Genomic DNA, 24,725 nt, shown 5'->3' with positions numbered 1-24,725 from the left:
AAGAGGAGTAAACTGAGGAACAAAAAGGGGATTCAACTGATTGTGTAATTATGTAGATAGCACTAAAACCATACTAAAAGAACGTCCCATCAGTGATGGCTTTTAAACTGTACATTTGTATTTGAGTCAAGGACAGGGGCAGTTTTTTTTTCTTTTATATAATTTTTTGTATTCTGTATTTTTTTTCTTTTTTTTTTTGATGCCACAAGTCATACTGCTATCTAGAGGCTCAGCTGACCTAAAGCAACTCCGCCCCACTGTCCTTATAAGGGCAAGCTGCCATTTAAGTTGCAGTTGGTTTTAACTGGCCTGTAATTCAGTGTCTGTTTTAGTGTATGATAAACGACTTTTAAAAGAGATTGAACCTGGCTGGGTAATAAGCCATTTCCTTTGACCGTAAATATGGGGATGTACATGTCCAGAAGGAGAAAAAAAAAAAAAAAAAGTTGGGTTACAAGTCACAAATTGCATGAGACTGATGTACAGAGACCATTTGTATACAAACATACACAATAGACGTTTATATATGACTTTGAGAGTATATATGTGTATAATACATCACCTGTCAAAGGTTTGACTTGCGTAAAGTCGTAAGATTGTTTCTGTTCAACACTTTTGATCTATATTGTACTTATACAACATGTGTATATACAAGTACTAACTCTTATATAGGGTAATAATAATTTTTGCTATGTGAATTGGGAAGTGAGATGGAAAAATAGAAACTGTCATTATTACACCTACTACTGCTTTTCAGCTTGTAATATTTGTGTGATGTACACTAATTTTTCTTTTACAATATTTTTTTTTTTTTTTAACAATGCTTACCACTAGGTGGGAAATGTTGGCAGTGTCACAGTAAGAATTTTAAGTCTCTGCGTTTTAGATTTAAAAAGAAACAAAAACAAACAAAAAAACAACAAAAAGGACTACCTATCCCAGCATTCCTTGTTACATCTCAGGGTAGGAGTCTTTCGTGCAGTGTGCGTTGTCAGGAGAGTAGCATTTTAGAGCCAGTATTAAACTTGTACAGAACATTTTAAGAGATTTTAGCTGTATAGAACATTTCTAGACGACTGTAAAGTGTCTCGAACACCCCCCCTTCGATCCAGCAGGTTTCGCTTTCTGGAATGCATTGCTTTTTTGCTGCTTTTTTTTTTTTTTGGGCGCATTTTAAATTGTGATGCAAAAAACGGACAAAAGGCATCACAAGTTGTTTACATCGACAACCAAAATCTCCAGCATACCCTAAGAACGTGGTGAAAGGTGGCTTCCGGTTTTTGCCAGTAACGGTGTGTTTTTCCTTCGGGAAAGGCGAAATCTTTGTGCTCCCACACTGCCAGCTCTCTATAGACACCAGCGGTCACTGGACTCTCCCTTCCCGGCACCTACTCCCCTGTGCCTGGCCGATCACCTCTTACTCCGTTTTCAGTGTTCATTCCCAAACACCTTTACCTCCCAGCACTGCATTCCTTTTATTTCTTTCTTTACTAACATCTATGGACAGAAGAGGAGGGGAGGAGGGGATCCGGCCCATCTGTAACTCTGGGCTACCATGTAATGCGCTTACAGCAACATGCTGTGGATTCTTATTAGTGTATCCTCCGAGGGGTGTTTCGGCATCTGGGTAGTGGTGGGAAACTTGAGGTTATATGTACGAAATTGTTGGCTGCCTCATCCTGCCAGTGTTGAAGCGCTGGAGCTGCAGGTGTCTGGAAGAGCGTTGTGTAGCTCAAATGCCGAAGCATGGCAAAAAAACGGGATGTTCGAAAGGGCGGCGAAGAGCTTGGGTTGTTCAGGGAGCTCAGAAAAACAGGCCAAATTACGTTCAGGTGAAATGACTGCAGGAGAACTCTGTAACACACGGGCTATAGAACTTGTACAGAAAATGATTAACAAGTCATTAAAAAGGATTCAAAGAAAGATTCTTGCCTCCTGTGTGATTTGGTCTGGGATTAACGTACTTTTTTGTATTTTCGCTCCAGCCTGTTTTCTGAACGGTGTGAGTGCACACTGAAGCAGTGGGGAAAGAAAGACGGGTTTCCATAGAACCAGAGGCTGTGCTAAATGGGAATTACTGGTTGCTTACAAAAAGCACATGTTGGTTCTGGTGTGGGGGCTATTTTTGTGGACTAGTCACAAATGATTCCATATATATTTATAGGATAGTTTATGATTACATTCTGTACATTTGTTTTACCCTGCAGTGTTCTTGTTTAAAGGGCATTGCTGATGTTGCTTTTGAACGATAGCTGAATAACGGATAAAAAGAGAAAGATAATTTATGTGTTGGAACTAATTAAATTATTTTTAATTATTTTTCTTTTTTAAGTGTGCCTTAAAACTTAGCCCTAAACTTTTGCATGGAGGTTTTTGTTAACTGTCTCAGTAAAAGAACTTATGCAAGGTCTCCGTAACGTTTTATGTTAATTTTTATTTTATAATCTTCTGAGAATGTTTTTTTTTTTTTTTTTTTTTTTCATGCAAAAAACAGTAGGTACTAAAATCATTTTACATTGATAAACAGCTTTTTTTTTAATCATAAACTACATTTTGTAAAATCGAACCATCTCCACTGACATTGTTAATAATCTTTTTATTATTCATATTTTTGCACTGACGACCTGGGCATATTGTCCTTTGACATACAAATATTTTTGCAATATAGAATTTTAACTTACTCGCCAGTAAAACCCGTGTTAATTGACATTGCGCGTACAGATGATGCCTGGATGGATAGATGTGGAAGTGGTAAAAATGGTAAAATAGCTTACTGTGGTACAAATCTAAAAATAAAAACCCTTTTACTTTACTGAATAAGTATTAGCTAAAGTATCCAGTAAAAAACAACTCCAGTGGCTGCTAACGTCTTATCCTGAGACGCGTTCTCGCGCTGTCACGGCGCGCTGTCCAGTGACACCAGCTGATCCGGGGTCAGCGTGGCAGCGTGATGCGTCCGGTGACAGAGACGCCGAGCGCGTGCCAACTCAAAGGGGAGACTCCTCTGACGGCGTAGCGCGCGCGGTGGGAGGCGTGACGTCACGCGTCACGCACAGCGACGGTCCTCCAGCGGCAGACGGAGGAGCTCGAAGAGGGAAATAGAAACACGGGAAAGCTACGAGGGAGATTTCAGGCCGCTCCGTCTACACGCAAAACGCTCGTTAGCATGGCTGAAGAAAACATCTTCCTGTTCGTCCCCAATCTGATCGGTGAGTGTCAGCAGAGCGGGAGGTAACGTTCAGGAACGACCTGCGTACCTTTAACCCGCCTCTCTGTCGCAGACGAGGCCTTTTCTTTTAAAATGTGTGTTTAAAGATCACGAAGTGTGTTTGTGTAATAATTGTAGCCTATAGTAAATTTGTGTTTGACAGCGGGTGTTTTTGTTTCGTTTTTTGTTTCGTTTACTTCCTGCGGATGTCGATGCTTTAGCTGTCACTGTGATCCTCCACACTGGGCTCATACATCACTGATCTATAATAGACCATATATATATATACTACTTGCATATATATATATATATATATATATATATATATATATATATATATACCATATATATACATATATATATATATATATATATATATATATATATATATACATACATACTAGACAATTAGTTCTCATGTTTTACTAATTAATTTCTTTGATTTAGTTAGATGAAGAATTTATTTACCACAGCATATTCCTTATTTCCTCTTTCAGTAAATAACCACATTGCATTAAAGTGGTTCATATTTTAGCTGCCCATTTGTCTAATGTTTCAAGACATATCTAGTCACAAATTGAAATTTGGTCTCATAGCTTCTTAGCTAGTGCCTTGTTTTATTTAAATCATACGTTACAATTTAAGAAAATGTTTATATATAGAATTCATTTTCCATCATTTTAGTAAATGCGTAGAGCATATTAACAAATAATTCCTACTTTAAAACAAAAACATTTCACTACATGACACCTACTTCGTATGTAACCGATGAAATTTATGAAGTCTTTGTATTCAGAATATGTTCATGATTAAATATATTTAGGCCATTATATTTAACCATTAATGTTGCGCTCCATAATCCCATTGAATCTCTCAAAAGAGATATACTGCGTTGTCCTAGCCCTGGTATCATACCGATGCCTGTTGCCCAGTCAGCGGTGTTTCATTGCCTGCTGGAGTGCTGTTGGATGCCTTCCGGCGGACAGCGGCAGGCCAACTGCCATGCTGGAGATCGTAACAGGCATCGGCAGAAGATACCGAAGACCAGATTGACTACGACATATCATACGAAGATTCAATGGATCAAGCCTGCAACGATAATAATTGAAGCATAACATGTACAAAATACGATAATCATGAACATATCTTCGAATACAAGACTTCAAGACTCATTTGTCATAACATGTAGTGAAAATGTTTCTATTTTAAAGTAAGAATGACCCAATTATAATACCTTCCCTACATTGCAAAATGATGGGAGACAATTGAAGACATAACAACGACCTAACAAATTTATGACGATGATTTAAATAAAACGAACTGCTAACTAACCATGATTCAAATTCTTAATTTGTGACAGAATATAACAAAACCGCGGATATGATAATAAAACGAGAGAACTAGTAATGCAATGTAATTATTACTGAAGAGAAATGAATAATTGTAGTAACAAATTATTCATTCAACTTAAATCAAAAAGTAAATATAAATTTATGAGCTTTAATTATTCTGAAGTATGTATGTATATATATATATATAGCATATATATGCTATATAACTGTATATATATGTGTATATATATATATATATATATAACCTTATATATATATATATATATATGTATGCTTATGTATGTATATATATATGGTCTATTATAGATCAGTGGATGTATGAGCCCAGTGTGGAGGATCACAGTGACAGCTAAAGCATCGACATCCGCAGGAAGTAAAACGAAACAAAAAAACGAAACAAAACACCCGCTGTCAAACACAAATTCTAAAAACTGTAGGCTACAATTATTACACAAACACACTTCGTGATCTTTAAACACACATTTTAAAAAGAAAAAGGGCCTCGTCTGCGACAGAGAGGCGGTTAAAGGTACGCAGGTCGTTCCTGAACGTTACCTCGCTCTGCTGACACTCACCGATCAGATTGGGGACGAACAGGAAGATGTTTTTCTTCGGCCATGCTAACGAGCGTTTGCGTGTAGACGGAGCGGCCTGAAATCTCCCCTCGTAGCTTTCCGTGTTTCTGGCTTCTCTTCGAGCTCCTCCGTCTGCCGCTGGAGGACCGTCGCTGTGCGTGACGCGTGACGTCACGCCTCCCGCGCGCGCTTACGCCGTCAGAGAGTCCTCCCTTTAATTGGCACGCGCTCGGCGCTCTGTCACCGGACGCATCACGCGCCACGCTGACCCCGGATCAGCTGGGTGTCACTGACAGCGCCGTGACAGCGCGGGGCGCGTCTCAGACAAGACGTTAGAAGCCACTAGTTGTTTTACTGGATACTTTACAATACATATTCAGTAAAGTAAAGGGTTTTTATTTTTAGATTTGTACCACAGTAAGCTATTTTACTGTTTTTACCGCTTCCACATCTATCCATCCAGGCATCATCTGTGCGCGCAATGTCAATTAACACGGTTTTACTGGCGAGTAAGTTAAAATTCTATATTGCAAAAATATTTGTATGTCAAGGACAATATGCAGGTCGTCAGTGCAAAATATGAATAATAAAAAGATTATTAACAATGTCAGTGGAATGGTTCGATTTTACAAAATGTAGTTTATGATTAAAAAAAAAAGCTGTTTATCCAATGTAAAATGATTTTAGTACCTACTGTTTTGCATGAAAAAAAAAAAAAAAACATTCTCGGAAGATTATAAAATAAAAATTAACATAAACGTTACGGAACCTTGCATAAGTTCTTTTACTGAGACAGTTAACAAAAACCTCCATGCAAAGTTTAGGCTAAGTTTAAGGTAATACACTTAAAAAGAGAAAAATAATTAAAAATAATTTAATTAGTTCCAACCTGAGAATTATCTTTCTCTTTTTATCCGTTATTCAGCTATCGTTAAAGCAACATCGTAATGCCCTTTAAACAAGAACACTGCAGGGTAAAACAAATGTACAGAATGTAACCGCAAACTATCCTATAAATATATATGGAATCATTTTGTGACTAGTCCTAAAAATAGCCCTACACCAGAACCAACATGTGCTTTTTGTAAGCAACCAGTAATTCCCATTTAGCACAGCCTCTGTCTCTATGGAAACCGTCTTTTTCTTTCCCCCACCTTCAGTGTACACTCACACCGTTCAGAAAACAGGCTGGAGCCGAAAATACAAAAAGTGCGTTAATCCAGACAAATCACACAGGAGAGCAAGAATCTTCTTTGAATCCTTTTTAATGACTTGTTAATCATTTTCTGTACAAGTTCTATAGCCCGTGTGTTACAGAGTTCTCCTGCAGTCATTTCACCTGAACGTAATTTGGCCTATTTTTCTGAGCTCCCTGAACAACCAAGCTCTTCGCGCCCTCTTCAGAACATCCCGTTTTTTTGCAATACGCTTCGGCACAGGCTACACGCGCTCTTCCAGACACCCGCAGCTCCAGCGCTTCCAACACTGCAGGACGAAGACAGCAATTTCGTACATATAACCTCAAGTTTCCTACCACCAGATACCGAAACACCCCCTCGAGAGGATACACTAATAAGAATCCAGCATGTGTTGCTGTAAACGCATTACATGGTAGCCCAGAGTTACAGATGGGCCGGATCCCCTCCCCTCCCCTCCCCTCTTCTGTCCATAGATGTTAGTAAAGAAAGAAATAAAGGAATGCGGTGCTGGGAGGTAAAGGTGTTTGGGAATGAACACTGAAAACGGAGTAAGAGGTGATCGGCCAGGCACAGGGGAGTGAGGTACCGGGAAGGGAGAGTCCGAGTGACCGCTGGTGTCTATAGAGAGCTGGCAGTGTGGGAGCACAAAAGATTTCGCCTTTCCTCGAAGGAAAAAACACACCGTTACTGGCAAAAAACCGAGCTTCGCCTTTCACCACGTTCTTAGGGGTATGCTGGAGATTTTGGTTGTCGATGTAAACAGCTTGTGATGCCTTTTGTCCGTTTTGTGCATACAATTTAAAATGCGCCCAAAAAAAAAAAAAAAAGCAAAAAAGCAATGCATTCCAGAAACGAAACCTGCTGGATCGAAGGGGGTGTTCCGAGACACTTTACAGTCGTCTAGAAATGTTCTATACAGCTAAAATCTCTTAAAATGTTCTGTACAAGTTTAATACTGGCTCTAAAATACTACTCTCCTGACAACGCACTGCACGAAAGACTCCTACCCTGAGATGTAACAAGGAATGCTGGGATAGGTAGTCCTTTTTGTTGTTTTTTTTTGTTTGTTTTTTGTTTCTTTTTAAATCTAAAACGCAGAGACTTAAAATTTACTGTGACACTGCCAACATTTCCCACCTAGTGGTAAGCATTGTTAAAAAAAAAAAATATTGTAAAAAGAAAAATTAGTGTACATCACAAATATTACAGCGGCAGTAGTAGGTGTAATAATGACAGTTTCTATTTTTTTTCCATCTCACTTCCCAATTCACATAGCAAAATTATTATTACCCTATATAAGAGTTAGTGCTTGTATATACACATGTTGTATAAGTACAATATAGATCAAAAGTGTTGAACAGGAAACAATCTTACGACTTTCGCCGTCAAACCTTTGACAGGTGATGTATTATACACATATATACTCAAAGTCATATATAAACGTCTGTTGTGTATGTTTGTATACAAATGGTCTCTGTACATCAGTCTCATGCACGGAAACTTGTAACTCCAACTTTTTTTTTTTTTTTTTTTTTTCCTTCTGGACATGTACATCATATTTACACGGTCAAGAAATGGCTTATTAACCCAGCCAGGTTCAATCTCTTTTTAAAAGTACGTTTATCACGCCTACACTAAAAACAGACACTGAATTACAGCCCAGTTAAAACCAACTGCAACTTAAATGGCAGCTTGCCCTTATAAGGACAGTGGGCGGAGTTGCTTTAGGTCAGCTGAGCCTCTAGATGGCAGTATGACTTGTGGCATCAAAAAAAAGAAAAGAAAAAAAAATACAGAATACAAAAAATTATATAAAAGAAAAAAAAACTGCCCCCTGTCCTTGACTCAAATACAAATGTACAGTTTAAAAGCCATCACTGATAGACGTTCTTTTAGTATGGTTTTAGTGCTATCTACATAATTACACAATCAGTTGAATCCCCTTTTTGTTCCTCAGTTTACTCCTCTTCTCCTGAAACATGCTACAGCACCTTCTATTGCATCCGACTCGTTCGCTCTCCTCCCGTTAGCTATAAAACTGACATTAGTAGGACTTTTCATTCTCTGGCTCAAAATCAAGTTACACTCATCAGACAGAGTCAATGAATAATTCTGCCATCGTACACGCCCACCCTCGTGTCATTTCAAACCTGTATGCTGCGTTTTCTTCCGCAAAACAAGAGAAAGGGCTCAAAAAGAGAGTTCATCTAAAAATGAACACTGTCATTTCAAACCTGCTTTCTTCAGTGGAACACAATAGAAGATTTGTTTTGGTTACCATGACTTCGCATTTTCTATGTTCCAGAGAAAGAATAGTCAAAAATTTTGGATGACATGCAGGTGAATAAATAAAAAAAAAACCTCTTTAATGCAACTCTTTTCCACATAGCGCAAGTTCACAGCTCCAAGAAAGAGAGCATGTTTGGTTCTGTAAAAAGATTGATGCGTGAAAGTACCATTTCTGATGAATTTTCAGACCTCAATTTAAGTCTGCTAAAAAAAAAGCAGATGGACAACTTCAGAGAACCCTGCATGCAGAACAAAAGTCTTCTGTGGTGTTTTTTTGGTCCATTTTGTGTTCTATTAAAAAAAACAATATTAAGGGCTTGAAACAACACGAGAATGAGATAAATGACAGATTTATCATTTTTGGCAAACTATTCCTTTAAAAATAAATTGAATTGCACTAAACGAATTCAGCTTAATATGATCCAGGAGTAGGCATAAAATAGTATCTTGTAAAAAGCCTTTTAATGTTTAAATCTTAAACCTTTGACGTGCGTGCAAAAAAAAAAAACCCTGGACATGAAAGAGCAGAATTCAATGGTTCTGTCTGACGGTTTAAAAATAAAACTAAAATGAACCGGCTGAGGATGAGCCCAATCTACAGTATTGGCACCACTTATGTTATTTTCATCTCTTCCCTCCTACACACTCAACAGCATAGCTGCTCCTGTTACAGTACATCTCTCATATTTCCTGTTCCTGATCTAAACCCTGAGCCCTCCCGCATCCCAAAACCCTGAGATCTATCTTCTTTTAAGTAAAGGTGTGCCCATCTAAATACTGTTTCTCCACTACGCCTCCAAGTTGGACTCCCGAATGAGCTACGTGAAGGCCTTTTCTCCCCGAAACCTGAACTTCCTGCCTGATCTTCTAAGAGTAGGAGAGGTGGGATCCGTTGGAGATGTGCGACGTCACTGGCGTGCCGGCTCAAACCTCCATCAGCGCCCGACCCGCCGGCACCTCCGCCCGAGGCTGTTCTCCGAAGTGGCCCTGGACTGTTTCTCAAAGCCATCAGGCTGGGGCCCCTCACAGCCAAGCTCTCGCCCCTTCCTCCGTAGCCACTCTGAGAGGAAGAGGAGGAGGAGGAGGATGGAGGAGAAGAGGAGGAAAAGGAGATGGGCGGAGGAGGAGGTGGTGGAGGAGGAGAGCAAGGGACTGGGAAGAGGCGTGGGACGAAATGTGATGCGAGTGGCCATGAGAGGAGGATGAAGAGGAGTGGTGGTGGTGGCCTCCACTTCCTCCTCCTCCGCTGCCTCCTCCCCACTCCCTCTCTCGGCTGTCACGGTACAGGTGTGGTGTGCTCTGGTGGTGGTACTGCTGCGGCATGTAGCGCAGGTGATGGTGTGAGGACGAAGACGATGCTGACGAGCGGAGGAGCGAGAGCTTGGGAAAGCCCACGGGCGCCCATGCGTCTAAATCCCTCTCTCGATCTCTCTCGGCTGGAGATTTGCTCCACTTGGCTGAAGCCGGCTGTACTGTTTTGACTTCGCCAAGAGGGCGGTGCCACTGAGTTTTGGACACCGTGGCTCCACTGGCTGCCTGAGCGGGGCACGGGACGCGACGGCCAGCCCCCGGGTCCGGATGAGGAGGGTTGGGGTAACCCTGATTGTATGCCTCAGCAGGATGCCACTCAAAGCCATGTTACTAAAGCCCAGGCGCATGCTTTCAGAATCGAAGGACTCAATTTCTCGAGCTTGGTGCTCCAGAAGAGCCCGGATTCGCTCAGAGCGCTCATTTTGCAGGGATAACATCTCCTCCTCGATCTGAAGACAAAGGGTGACCAAAGACAAAAAGAGTGAGAAAAGTGGTCTATGCTTAAAATATAGTATTGTATATTGCGTAAACCATGACATATCTGCAGGACTCTTTTGTAACATTATAAAATTAAATAAAATGATTGTTATTTTCATCAATTTAATACATCCTAGGTTAGAAGGAGAACGAAAAAAAGCTAGTGATAGTGTAAGTAATATAAAGACAGTTCACCCCAAAACGAAAATTCTGTCATCATGTACTTAATAAACTAATTTGTACAGATTTGGAACAACACTGAGTAAATGACGAAAGAATGATCATTTTTTGGTGCACTACCCCTTTAAGGTCACAATAACCAATTCATTTAGGAACATTAAACCCATTTCTCTCTCCTACCCTCTGCTCAAGGAGAGCTCTCCGTATAGACACCCTCTGCTCCAGGTCTTTGACCTCTCTCTCATGTTGTGTGTCTGTGTGCATCTTTATTTTGCTCTGATAAGCATTCAGCAGCTCCAATTCCTGCTGCAGCTGCATGCGCAGCGCTCGGTACTCGTCCTCCTGAGTCTCATCCAATCGCAACTGTTGGGTAAACAAAAGAGGCAGGACATCAGTAGAGAAGCAGCCAACCAAGAGATTTAGGTCCAGTGTGGTACAGGAACTGTGGATTAATTGGCGAAACCTCTAAACCAGTCCAGAAAATTTCATGTCGAAAATAAAAAAAATTGTACAATTAATTTGTTTGAAAGAAAATGAATAAAATTTTAATGGCCATCAGTTTTTGTTTCTCTTCACATTATTGTGAACATTACTAAACGCACTTGATTACTGCCTTTTTATATTAAACTATATTATTGTTAAAGTAGTATTACATAAAGCCTTTTGAGAATATGGGCAAAAAAAAATAAATTCTCGACTGGTTTATGTGGAATTAACTCATTCTGTTTTTTTTGCACATCATTCTGTGATTGTGCACCACTGAAAGGGAAACAAAACATTAAAGGTCTCTCCTTGCCTTACTCACAGCCTGTGTGGACAGCATGTCTTTGATGGAATGGTCGTACTGCTCGGCCAAGATGGCCAATTTACGTGTTTGCTCCTCTTTGAGTCTCTTCAGCACAGTCTTATGTTCTGATTTGGGAGTGGTCTCCAGCAGGTGGTTGCGCAAGGCTTTGTATTGTCGTGTCTGAATCTTACAGGTGTCTTGGAACTGACGTTTGATCTGGAGCTCTTTCGTCTGAAAGAACAAAGTGCAAGAAACATGCTTGAACACCTGACATTTAAGCAAACAAATGTCTTTTATTCCTCTGGTGTGTATTCATCATGCTTGATAAGGTGTCATTTAGATGGTAAGCAGACGTTTTTGTACAAAAACAAACGTTAGACTTGCGTGTAGCACTAAAATCTGAATTCAGAAGGCTCCAATTCCAGTTAGAAAAAAACAGGATGCATTTGGTGAATTAGAGTTAAATTTGGATGATGTATGCTCTTTAATGCAATGTTCTAGTAATTATTAATCACCTTTAAAATAATCTGTTCTTGTCCATTTTGTAATTCGTTCTAAATTAAACCTCAACATAAGCAGTCAACTCTCAATTTAGTCCAATCCTCTCACCTTTAAGCTCTTGGGTTGCTGGCGGACCTCCACAGCGTGTTTCTGACGGAGTTCCTGCTCACGCCGCTTATTATACTCCATCTGATTGGCCAGTTCACTCTGGTGCTGTGTACGGATCAGGTCTGCCCGAGTGCGCTGGACCAACCCCAGCTGCCTGAACTCCAGCTCTTGAGTGGACTCGTGATGTCTCAACAACATAGCACACTCGAGATCCTTCTGAGTCTGACGTTTATTTAAGTCCTACATGGACAAATAAAGACATAACAAAAGATTACAGACAAAAACGTGACGTAGAAGGCAAATAAATAAACAAAAATAATATAAAAAAGGAAAAGCGCTCATAGATGCGTTTGTCTAACCTCTCTGAGCAGGTCCTGCTCTCTAGATTGTGTTGCACCAGAAGCATCTTTCTCTTATATTGTCGGCACTGCAACTCATAATACTGCCTCTGTCGCCGTAATAATGAAGCCTCTTCCTCAGCCTGAATCTGCTGCAGACACTCTTTCTGCCTCACCAACCATTCCTGCTTCTCTCGCTTCGGTGTGGATTGGTTCTCGCTCAGCTCCTGTTGCCATAGTGCAGGATTTCAGAGTGACAAAAGTAAGTTACTTATCATTAATGGTATTGATGTATATGGTACAAAGAGTTTGACCATTTTATTATTTAATGCTACATCAAGTAGAGTTCCGCTGAATTTATAGTCATGAAGACAGAAGGACAGTTAACTCTTTGACAGCACACCTCCTTGAGCTGCTCCTTTCGTTGCCTGTACTGGCGTTTCTGGGAATCCAGCAGGCTGTTGAGTTCTTTCTTCTGCTGGTTCAAAATGTGCTGCTGAAATTTTTTCTCTTCTGTCTGTGCAGCTTTAATCTTTCAAAAAAAAAAAAAAAAAAATACTTTGTTACAAATATAAAATTATAACATTTCTTATCAGAAATAATGAAAACCAATCAAAGTCCAAACATTTCCATCAAAGAAGCCATGAAAAGTAGTAAGAAGCTTTTTTGATTTTGTAATAATATTTTTACTGCATTTTTTATCAAATAAATGTAGTTTTTGTAAGCATATGATATTCCCATTCTTCCACATAACAGAAGCAGGGATAGTGAAAGATTAAGTATTGTTTTCTCTTTCATTTCTCACCTCTTTTTCCAGGATGGCCTGATGTTTCTTACTCAACTTGTCGGCTTCACTGCTAAAGTTGTTTCTCTGGGTCTCCAGCTCTTTGTCCAGTCTGAGCTGATGCTCATCCATCTCAGACTTGAGTTTGTTCTCCAGAGCCAGCAGCTGTTTCTGGTGTTGCCTCCTCATGCGCTTGTATCCGGACATCTGCTCCCTCAAAGCTGAGCCCTGTTCGTGCTCCTGAATCTGACGCGTCACCTGGAAAGAACGAAAAGGAGAGGGAGAAAAGAATGTTTCTTAACTTCTGATATAATGAAAAACGAAATGGTCTCTGAGAGGCAGATCAGTCACAAGCTTACAAGAGAGGCTGTGCGGATAGTGGCAAAATGGTCTCTGTTTCGGTGCACCCTCCTCCGAGCGGCCGAGGACGGCTGCTGAGGAGACTCCATCTCTGGCTGATATGGATCGTCGTAAATATTATCACGTGCCTAACAGATAGATGCACAATTAGGAATTAGTCAAGGAAAAGACTGTTTCAGAAGCTTGTGCGCTGTATGTCATAAATTACATACAGTGGGGCGGTGAATGATGGAGCTGTTGGACGTGACCGTCTGCTCTCCCTCCTGCATCATGGCCATCTCAGCGCTGTCATCAGAGCCATCGGCCAGGCTGTTGACTGAGGAGCTCTGGGAGCTGGCGCTGATGGACATAGAGGGCACAGACTGAGAGCTCTCCATACTGTTCACTGTGCCCGTTTGCAAGAGGTACTGCTCTGCTTCCTAAAAAAAAAAAAGAAAAAAAGATGTCATGCTCTTTTCCTGTTTTCTGCAGTATAGAATATAACAAAAGAGCAGAAACTGGGCTGAACTGAACAGAAGGACCAAAGACAATGCTTGACAAGCCTTTGGATGTACCTCTTCCTCCTCTCCTCCTTCCTGTGTGGGGCCGTTGTGAGTTTCCTGAAACAGGATCTTCTTCATCTTCCTGTACTGCAGGTTGTCCAGCTCTCGCACAGCGTCTTTGGTGCGCGTGATCAGATCCATCACTACAGAATGGGGGCGCTCTCGGCATAGGAAATGGTGCTGTGAAGGGAAAACATGATGTGAACCACAGAGCTTTGTTACACAATCTTTATATTTACAGTACGAATAGAAATTTTCCCTATCTGAGGGCTGCTTATAATTTCATTTAAAAAAATTTCAATGTAATTACTGTGAATTTTATATTAATTAAACAATCATTACTGATAAATATTAATTGAGCTTCAAAACGATTTCTGATAGCTCATTTGACACTGAAGTAATGGTTACAGAAAAACTGATTTTACAATTAATTTTTATTTTTTAAAACAGTTACTTTAAATTGTAACTTTTTACAATATTGCTTGTTTTACTGTAATTTGATTAAACAAATGCAGCTTGGGTAATCTAAAAGTCATTAAAAAAAAACTATACAAATCCTTGACCTCAATGCTCCGAGTGATACAGTAGTGTTGACTATTTCAAAATTCTTCTAAATTTTACATGCGGTCTTAAAAATATGCCGATGAGATATAAGCACTCTTTTGATGGACAAGGAAGTAGTGGTTGAATTTGCACAGCTCCAACGGCCAAAAACCTTTTCATATTCAAAACATGTTTGAGTTAGGAAATCTCTAAGAGTAAAAAGACATTTCATCCAATTTTCGTTATTGTACTGTAATATAAAGTGCATAAGAACTGTGATTATTTCAAACAAGGCGATTAGGTAATGATGACAGCAAGAACAAAAGTTCCAAGGAGGAGAGAAAAAATACTCTGTGAATGAAATGAATAATAAATACAAAGAGTGAAAAGAGTCAAAAAGTGTGTGCGTCTCATTCTGTTCAAAACTCACATTGAGCAGCACATCTGAGGTAGGCCTGTCCTGAGGGATCTTTTGAAGACAAGAGTCCACAAAGTTACGGAAGTAGTCCGACCTGCAATAAAGAGAGGGGGCAAGAAAGCATAAGTTAAACACACATAAAAGACAGACATACAGAAAATATAACGCTGCAATAATTCCATATCAACCATATTTTCAATTAACAAATGGGCACTGTCTGCCCAGCCATTTAGAAATTTATTATGAAGGGCTTCCAGACAGCTAATTGAGCAGTTTTACTGCAGTGATATACAGTGTGAATAGAAATGTTCCCCATCTGACGGCTGCTTTTAGACTGGATTAGGAATGAGAGAGAAAGCCACTGAAACAGACAATCCGCAAAACCTCATGTGCGGCAGTATATGACCTCTACCAGTTTCTCCTCCTCAAAGCAGTCAAAAGCATTGCATATAAGAGTCTGAGCAGAGAGAAAGCAGCTGGAATAAAGACAAACAGCTCACCTCAAAAGAATGTTACCTTTCATTACAGGTACATAGTGCACGGACATATTGATTATGGATGATTTATTATCATATGACAATAAATAACTGTATTAAGTTAAGTTCTCTTTACACACACACACACACATATACATATACATATATATATACACACATATACATACACATACTTTCATATATGCATTTAGCTAATAAAACAGAAGTTCATCCACAAATTGCAAAACAGAAAAACAAATAAAACGAAAAAGACTAAACCAAGTAGTTAAGATAAGAGATTGAAAAGAACAAAAAAAATCTAGACCAAAGTTCTCACCAGTGGTTTGACGCCAGGACAGGGCTTTCGTTTTGCGCAATGTGGTATAAGGCACTCATAGCATTCATATTGAACAAGGGTGGCTTCCTTTCAGCTAGAGAAAAAGACAAATAGAAATATAAAGCCAATGCAAACACACACACACACACACACACACACACACACACACACAGAGGAGGATGAAGTGAAGGATGGGCAATCAGAATTCACTGTGAAATGACAGAGACTAAGAAGTGCAAGTGAATAAATGAAAATGCTGGAAGATTGAGGGTGACTGAAAGAGAGGGTGAGACCAAGAGAAAGAGTAGAAGTTAGCTTACAACCCAAAGCAGCTTAGACACTAAAACCCAAATCCCTTTCCCTAGCAAAAGACATAGACACAACACAGACTACAAGCAGTGAAACACGCTGGCCTAAATAAACCCTCTTAATGCTCGACGTGACCTGAAGTTTCAGAGGTTAGTGGGAGGTGGGACGTCACGGATCATTTTCAAACCATCACAAACCTAGTTCGATGCAGGTGATGCCAAGAGACCAGACGTCCACCTTCCCGTCATACTGCCCCTCGTCCATGGCTAGAATAACTTCTGGGGCCATCCTAAACACGAGAGGGGACAGATCATGTTATACAGGACTGTCTTTGCTCTTTTGAAACAAATAAAATCTAATTCTACTGTACAGACACACTATAATATTCACAACCTCTTCGCAATTCACGCAGCCCATTTATGGACAAAAGATTATGGCCAAAACATTGACCGTTTAAAACCGAGATTTATGGCCATCAATATGACTGTTACAATCATTTTAATGTAATGTACTTTATCCTTGGCCATGAAATGTTTGAAGCTTATTTTTTGCCATTGCGCAATTTATTCATTGCGATTAATTACTTTCATTTAGGGGAACAAACCCAGACTAAAATTATAAGATGACTTCAAGCTAAATCAAATTATAGAACCCTTCAACCAAATTATCAACTGCATTTACAACTTACCAGTAAGGTGTACCCACAAAAGAGTTGGCAGGAGAAACTATTGAGGCAGAGCCAAAATCTCCAAGCTTCACCTGACCTGGCTCAGTTAGCAGAATATTACCTGCCTTCACATCTCTGGAAAAAGAAAAGGATAAAAAAAAATGCACTGAAAAAAAATCTACTGACAACAAGCTGAGAAGCTTCAACAAAACGAGTTGATGTAAAGATAAAAACAGAGAGCAGGAAGGGTCTCACCTGTGTATCATGTTATGAGAGTGAAGGTAGGCGAGGCCCTGAAGTGCACCGTGGGTAATAGCAGCTATTTCCACCTCCTGCAGAGGCTTTTTATGCACTGTAGGAAAAAAACAAGAGACTAAATATTTCACACTGGGAAAGTAACAACTTAGAAATCTGATGATTACAATATTTACACCTGCACATGCAAACTGATGATGGTACAACTACAGCACGGCAAATATAAACAGACACCTTGAACGTCAGACAGGGCGGCTGAGGGAGAGCATAACAGATTTATTGGTGAAGAAAGGAGGACGTGAGGAACGGTAAACATGAACTACTCACCCTCTAAAAGATCAGAGGCTGATCCTAGACAGTATTCCATCACCAGCTAACAGGAGAGACAGACAACATTAGCACACGCCACGCAAACACATCACTCACATACATATGCGGACGCGCTTACCCATGCTGTGTGCTCTCTGAGGTAGCACCCTTTGTATTCGATGGTATTGGGGTGTCTGAGCTTCTGCAAGAACTTCACCTCCTTTATGATGTCCTGCCATTTCTGAGGGCCAACACACCAAGCATTAGTAAAAGGGTGATTTGCGAGTTTTAAAAGAGTCTGACTTGGTACCGCGGAGGTCCAAACTGTATTTTGATCCTGACCTCGTTAGACTGCTTGCCACTGAATGACATCTTCTTGATGGCCACCACTTCGTTGGAACGTACATCATGAGCCTGAAAGAAAGATACGGTCATGCCGAGCTCTTACACAAACATCAACGGCAATAAAAACAAATATCGGCGTGGCTTGCTTACAAAGTACACGGCTCCGAAGCTGCCATGACCGATCTCGCGGAGATCAGTAAAGAGCTTCTCAGGATCATCCCTGTAGAAGAGTTCAGACACCTCTGAGTCCTTTGGGGTCCCAGTACGCACACTGGCAGGCATGACTGGCTCCTGGGATGCACAAAAATAGAGAACGAATGTGTAACTGTGTATGCCAAATACACTGTATTGTGTTTATCTGAATCTCATTATCGGCCAATTATGTTTTTTAATTGAGAATTTAATAAATAATTTAAGTAATCATGACAGGCAAGTTTAAATATTAGAGCCAGTTTAAAGTCACCAGTCACCATCTTCTTTAGGATACTAGAAACTACATTGTTTAAATAGTAAGATATTGGCTGTAGATTGCGGCATGAATGATTTGAATCAAGGACATACTGCCTTTGAAGACAACATCTGTTCCGACATGCAAGTCACTTAACAGCTTATCAATGTACAAAAATTAACCAATGGGTTTGTCGAAGATGTTAAGTTTTTTTCCCCCCCAGAACACCATGTGACATCAAATCAGACTGAAAAAAGAGCAACAAAAGCATAGTCAGAGTCGCTGTTTACAAGTTAATTTACAAAATGACACCAGTCACAAATAGAGAACGGCCAAGATATATTTATGTGTCAAAAATGTACACTGTACAACTGTTTGGGGAACAACATTTGCAATTTTTTTATTTTATCAGATTACTCAACCAATTAATCAATCACTCATGTAATTTTTTTTTGCTGCAAAAATGAATATTTCACAGTATTACTGCATTACCGATTATGCTGCATTTTTGATCAAATAAATGCAGCACAAGTGAGCATAAACATAACATTGTAAGACCCAGTAACATTGTAAAGGTTAAATTATTTTATTTGATCTCATTTAGTGTGACACAGTGGATGACAATCACTATCATGTCTGCGGTTCCATTTCACACATAGTGAAATAAAAGAGAGTCCTGTTAGGTGGAATTTTTCAATTTGTGCCACTATAACTATAACACTTCTGAATTTCTAAATGTTTTCTCAAGAGACTGTGGTGATAAAGTGAAAAAAGGTCAAACTTTTGCCTCTTCACACAATCCAGATGTGTCCACTGTCGTGTTATTAATTTTTTTGAGCTTTTCAAAAGACAAGACATGCTGTTTACTAGCCACTACTTGCTTATGCTTATGTCACCACCGATGACGGCACACACGTTGTTAAAGAAAGTAAAAGTGTGCAGTCTGACATGTTCCTTGCTGAAAATAGTGACACGGACGACAAAAAATTGTGTGGTATATACTGGACTTCAGTAAGAAATAAAACATTTAAATCAAAATGCTGGGTTAAAAAAGAAATTCTGAAATGAAACCAAGGATGAAAAATAATCAAAATGCCACTCTAAACCTGTGAAGTCCTCTCATCTCTTCTCTGGCTTGGCATGTATGCCACAATCTGGCATCTGCAGCACACCATAAAAGACTCAGAAGTCTGTGACCCACTTAGAAGTTGTGAGACTCGGTGCTGCGCATTAATAATGAAGATGCAGTAATCTGCCCTGGTTGGATGATTCAAAATCAGATGTGTCGTTCCTTCTTTTTCATCTTCTTCATGTTAACACATCCAATGCTGTTTGCTTGCACCGTGCGAATGTTGTCTGAATATTGGCAAATATTGTAAAGAAAAGTAGACCATCGTTCGACACGTCACAGAGCTGGTTAATTTACATTTAAACACAATCCATACAGTACACACGCTTCAACAAATGTAAAGAACATCCTGATCTCATTTGCATAATAAATTCACACATTATGCACAGTGGAAACTTAAATATGTATTCAGGCTTCAGGCTGAGTGGTTCAGTACAATGTTTGTGAGGGAGTTAAAAAAAAGGTAATAATCATGTTATTAACAATTTGCAAGGCTAAAGAATTTGGTAGATTGATAAAAGCAATGTCAATGCAGTTTCCTTTATGTTTTTTGTTACTATAATTATCCTTTTGTAATCCTATTAAATGTTACTCTTAAAAACAGCTATAAGAAAAACTGTAGTAAATGGCAACCGGTAAATTAAAAATATTCAGATGACTTATAGAAAATGTGTGTCAGAAACCTGACCTGATGAAACCATTCACATGATGACCATGCTCCGGTGATGATCGATACTGAAATCTGATCTAAATGTTTGCTGGGTAGTAGCAGCGCATCTAAACTCTGAAATGAAACACACTCAAGCGTGAAGACTACGAAGACATTCAGACATTAGTTTGCTTATCAGACAGGTGGAGACTTGCAATTTTTGAGATTCTTTTGCTCTTATCTTGATGTCTTTACTGGCTTTACTGGTTTTTTTAGAACACTAATCAAATCCAATGCACACCATTTTCTACACTGTACCACCAGTCCTGACTTCAGTCTGTGGCAGAACTGTTAAAAAAAATAAATAAAATTTCACAAAACCATGAACACTGAGCTGTTGTATCAACTCACAAATATTAAAATATGAAACACCACAATCTGGCATATTAAACTGATTTAACAATAGACTGTCATTCTGAGTCTAGACATGAAGCTTTCCTTTCAAAGAAATGTAAATGAATAGAAACCACGTAGATATTGGATTTAAGAGATGGGCGAGGCCCATAAAATCAACATGGACGGTTCAAAACCTATTTTTAGCTCTGTAATCTGACAGGTTTCTGAATGAAACACAATATTAAAGTGGGAAAAGTAGGGTGGGACTTGATGTGATCTACTGGGAGCTGACAATGGAGCCAGATGGCTGAAGTGAAGGGGGTTGAAAAATGGGTATCTGTGATATCAGTAGAAAAAGGAGAGTCGTTTCCTTATACCTTATATCCATTACTAAGACAACACCGTAACAGAAATAACATGCATTAAGAAAGAAAATAATGTCCACTGGCTATAAATGTTTTGACATTACTGAATTAGACATTCGAGTGCAACAGATTAGTGAAAAACTCAAATTTAGGGTGGGTTCTATTAACTGTTTTTGAGCTACTTGCATGTGATTGGTTAGAAAAGTCCTACATCCGCTACCAGAGAGAACCCTGTAGATTTCACTAGAAAGTTGCGTTATAACATTTTAAACACTACAAGGTCAAGCCTGTTTAAATAACTGTAACATGCACGGTTGTTCACAACAAGATCAATAACAGGCATTCAGAAAGTAATTTTTCATTTCATGCCAACTTATTTTAAATGGAGCACAGATGACCTATCATAGACATGGCCGTTTCCAATGAACACATGTTGGGACGATCAGCTGAGAAAACAGCTCCAGAACAGACACTCGGATCGAATATAATACTTCAACCAGACACCCCTGCACAATAAGTCAGATGGGTGACTCAATCACACAGAGGGAGGCAAGAAAGAAAGCAAAAGCCAAGGAAGTTCATTTGAGTTTCAAAGCTTTTAGTGGCATAGGAAACTTTTGTCATTTCTGGTTGCTGTAATGAAGACTAGAAAATACATCAAGGAGCAGCACATGTCATTTGAGCTCTGTGGATCACCAGTACTTCCTTTGCTTCAAACAGCATGATTACAGGGTGGTGGGGGTCTATGGGATGGAGAAGCCTATTTCGCATTTCCTGTTTAAAGAAAGGAGGTTCACGTAAGATCTTAAGGGGAAACCCACAGCTCCAAACCCATAATACGACTCTTAAGAACAGTAGTTCTGAAACGTCATACTCCAAATCTGTATAATTAAGGGACGGTTCGTTCAAAAATGAAATTTCTGCTATCGCTGACTCGCCCTCACTTCATTCCAGATCCGGTCATTCATTTTTGAATGACAAAAATGAAGACATTTAATTAAAAAAAATCTGAGAGGCTTCTGACCCAAACTTCGATTTAAACAATGTATTAAATCTATTCATCATGTAAAGCAAAGATGTAGACTCAGAAGGTCGCATGGATTTTCAATTAAAGTGAAATATCTCAGGTTCATTAAAACATATCTTCATTACATCTTCTTATGGGCTTGGATTAGGGTGAGTAATCGATGAAAGCATTTTCATTTTTGGACGAAACACCCATTAAACCCCATCTCATTTTTATCTTCAAGTCGCACACATAGGCTCCAGGAACCGGGTGTGTCATCTAAAACTTGCAGCAACCGAGACAGAGAGGTGCATCTTTACAAAGTATTGATGAGGTCTTTGACAGTCTCCTAACATTACACAATAAATATCAAGTATTGATCACACTTAGCCTGATGCACTATTATTGTACTTAAATGGTGCCCAGTAATGTTCCTCCATCCACTGAGTGCACTTAAGTCTATAATGTGTTTGTGTAGTTGAAGCACACCTTTCACGCCACTAAAACCTTTCCTGTGGACTTTGTGTGGTGTGCAGCACTTTTGTTGGCCTCTGGGCTGAATGGATTGTCAAGAGCTTTAAAAAAGTGCGAAGATTTGCATACTATTGTATAAATGCTAATTAGGGATGGGGGCAGAATCAGTTTCCGGTGTTCTGCTGTAAAAGGGAAACTAAACAATAGAGAAACGCGCCGGCTTTGTCTCAAAACTGAATTTTGGAGTTTTTTAAGAGACAAAAAACATCGTGTCCGACGCTCACTAGGTTTTGCGACACGTGCACTGCCTTAACGTGTAACAGTTGTGATTTTAGTACAATCCCCTGCTTATGCTGCGATGAGAGAAGATGTCCGGCTAGTTCATGACAGGCTCAAGATGAGCGTCAGTCAACAACGAAAGCCTGAATCCTGTGCAGCTATAAATGCCCCGCAATCGCCATTGTGTAATAAAATCAAGTGTTGAAGTAAAACAGACTGTCTTACCGTGGCGTGCCGCGATCCTGTTCTTTATCCCCCGTGAATAAACGGTTATCCGGCGTCCTCCGCAAATAACCGTGGCGTTTGCTGTTTTTGTCCGCTGTGACGCTTCAAATCAACACACGGTCCATATTCCTACCAACGTCCGCCTTCTAGCGTGCTCAAGAGTTTAATAAGATAACTATGAACGCCGTACAGCACTTTAGTGTCTATGAAGTCTTTATCTCACTCTTTCGCTAACGGTTCGTTAGCCAGCTAGCCAGAGGTTTCCTCTTTGAATACGGGCCGCGGCTGGTGTACCTGCTCGCCCGCTCCCGCGCCTATCATATTGCACAGTTACATCCGCACTTTTGATTCTCGGTATGATTTGAAGACTAATTTTATTATGTGTCTGATTGTCTTTCTACCTAACCCCCTTTTTTGTCCAGGAAACGCAAAATGGCTACGTGGGGCGGGAGCCAACCGGAAGGAAGGTCAAAATTATTTGCCATGTATTTCCGGTGAAAAGTGGCGTTGGGTGTCTGCCATCTTGATAAGGACAAAGGATTTTTTTCCGATAATAAACTAACATAAAATGATATGTTGTACATACATAAGTTTAGATTATAACACTGCTATAATAAACAGACTGGTCTTTTAAACAGAAGAGGTGTGTTTATAGCTACACTTTTTTGTGTTACATGTCAGCTTGTTTACTGAGCCATGCCGTTTTTAAAGTACTTTTTGATGCAGAAAGCCCTAAATAGCAAGATTTTAGCACGTTGCCTTTGCCTTATACCAAGTGATAAATACCATTTGCAATTATTTTTATTTTATTTTATAGTGTTTATCAATTAAGAAAAATATATCCATTAGAATCCATTACAGTAATCGCAAGAGCAAAAACACGAATCAATTTGCATTTATTTATAATTAATAAAACGCAGGTTGATTCAAAGATACTTCACATCAATAAACAGGTCAAAAACAGTATAAATGCTGTTAAATTAATCAGTTACTTGAATATAAATAGTATTTAAATATTCTTAAACTGATTAATGTAAATCTGAATTAATGTAAAGCAGCTCTACAAAAGTCAATAATGTTATTATTCAGTATGTAAGAAAGTCAATTTTAAATGTTGATTAATTTCAGCTTAGTAACAGCGTTCAGTTTAAGTTCTGTTCTCGTCCTATCTCGTTGGTGTAGTTAAATCGATATACCAATCAAAGGACACAAAGGTTAATATCCTACCAAAACTGATAACTAAAAGGGATGGGTAATGACTATACATTTATGATATGCACTTTTAAGTGCAATGGGTTTTTTTTTTGTTTTGTTTTTTTTGCCAGGGTCCAGTCTCTTTGTGAAAGCTAATGTTACACAAACATGTTACACTAATGGACTTTTGAACTCATTAAAGAAAGTGTCAACATGAAGTTAACTTTTAAACATTTACTGCCTTTTTATTGCTAGTTACTGGTACCTAATAAAAAAAAAAATACAAAATGCAGTTGAATATTCAAAACATACTATATAAATAAAAATGTACTAAATGTGTCTAAAAATGTAAAAATAAATTAATAACATATGATGCTGACATATCAGGGAACTATCAGGATTCTGTGAACCCCAACCCCAACCCCTTTTCACAGAATTTGCATCATTAGCATTGATGACAACTTGCTTTATCCAGTCACCTAGTTGTACTAGTTTTTTTTTTACTATAAATGAAGCTGAATATTTCTCTCAGATGAAAACATTTCCTCAAGGCCTGAGAGATGATCTCATGTACTGTAATTAAAAGCACATTCACATGTGTTTTTAAGCATTATTTCTTAGTGTGAGAATTTGCTTAGCAATGATCAACTTCACATTTACCAATTATATAAAGAATATTAGAATTTATTAAAAAAAAAACAAAAAAAAAACAATTTCAATATTTTCACAGTCATAACAACATGCATAAACATTATATTCAGTTATAACAGATGATAAATCATAAAAATCTGAATATATATATATATATATATATATATATATATATATATATATATATATATATATATATATATATATATATATATATATATATATGTTTATGATCTTTA

The 24,725-nt window shown here is 38.9% G+C and overlaps 1 protein-coding gene and 1 pseudogene across 1 annotated transcript; one reads left to right on the top strand and one right to left on the bottom strand.

The window, feature by feature from the left end:
• LOC122337841 overlaps positions 1-24,725 on the top strand; it is a 131,022-nt pseudogene that overhangs the window by 14,457 nt on the left and 91,840 nt on the right.
• Positions 9,126-23,097, bottom strand: LOC122337825 (serine/threonine-protein kinase TAO2-like). The gene is given in 25 exon segments (XM_043233803.1): positions 9,126-9,542; positions 9,544-9,775; positions 10,106-10,205; positions 10,208-10,245; positions 10,248-10,383; positions 10,772-10,954; positions 11,397-11,609; positions 11,988-12,227; positions 12,347-12,367; positions 12,370-12,552; positions 12,729-12,857; positions 13,131-13,367; positions 13,469-13,597; positions 13,682-13,888; positions 14,024-14,191; positions 14,985-15,066; positions 15,786-15,879; positions 16,292-16,383; positions 16,783-16,896; positions 17,017-17,113; positions 17,344-17,389; positions 17,465-17,566; positions 17,668-17,739; positions 17,821-17,961; positions 22,642-23,097. Coding segments are annotated over 24 exon segments (3,099 nt in total). The 5' UTR covers positions 17,953-17,961; positions 22,642-23,097; the 3' UTR covers positions 9,126-9,490.

Source organism: Puntigrus tetrazona, chromosome 3, assembly GCF_018831695.1.
Source record: "Puntigrus tetrazona isolate hp1 chromosome 3, ASM1883169v1, whole genome shotgun sequence".
NCBI classification, from domain to species: domain Eukaryota; kingdom Metazoa; phylum Chordata; class Actinopteri; order Cypriniformes; family Cyprinidae; genus Puntigrus; species Puntigrus tetrazona.
The sequence above is the reverse complement of the archived record's forward strand: the minus strand, read 5'-3'. Positions and strand labels throughout refer to the sequence as shown.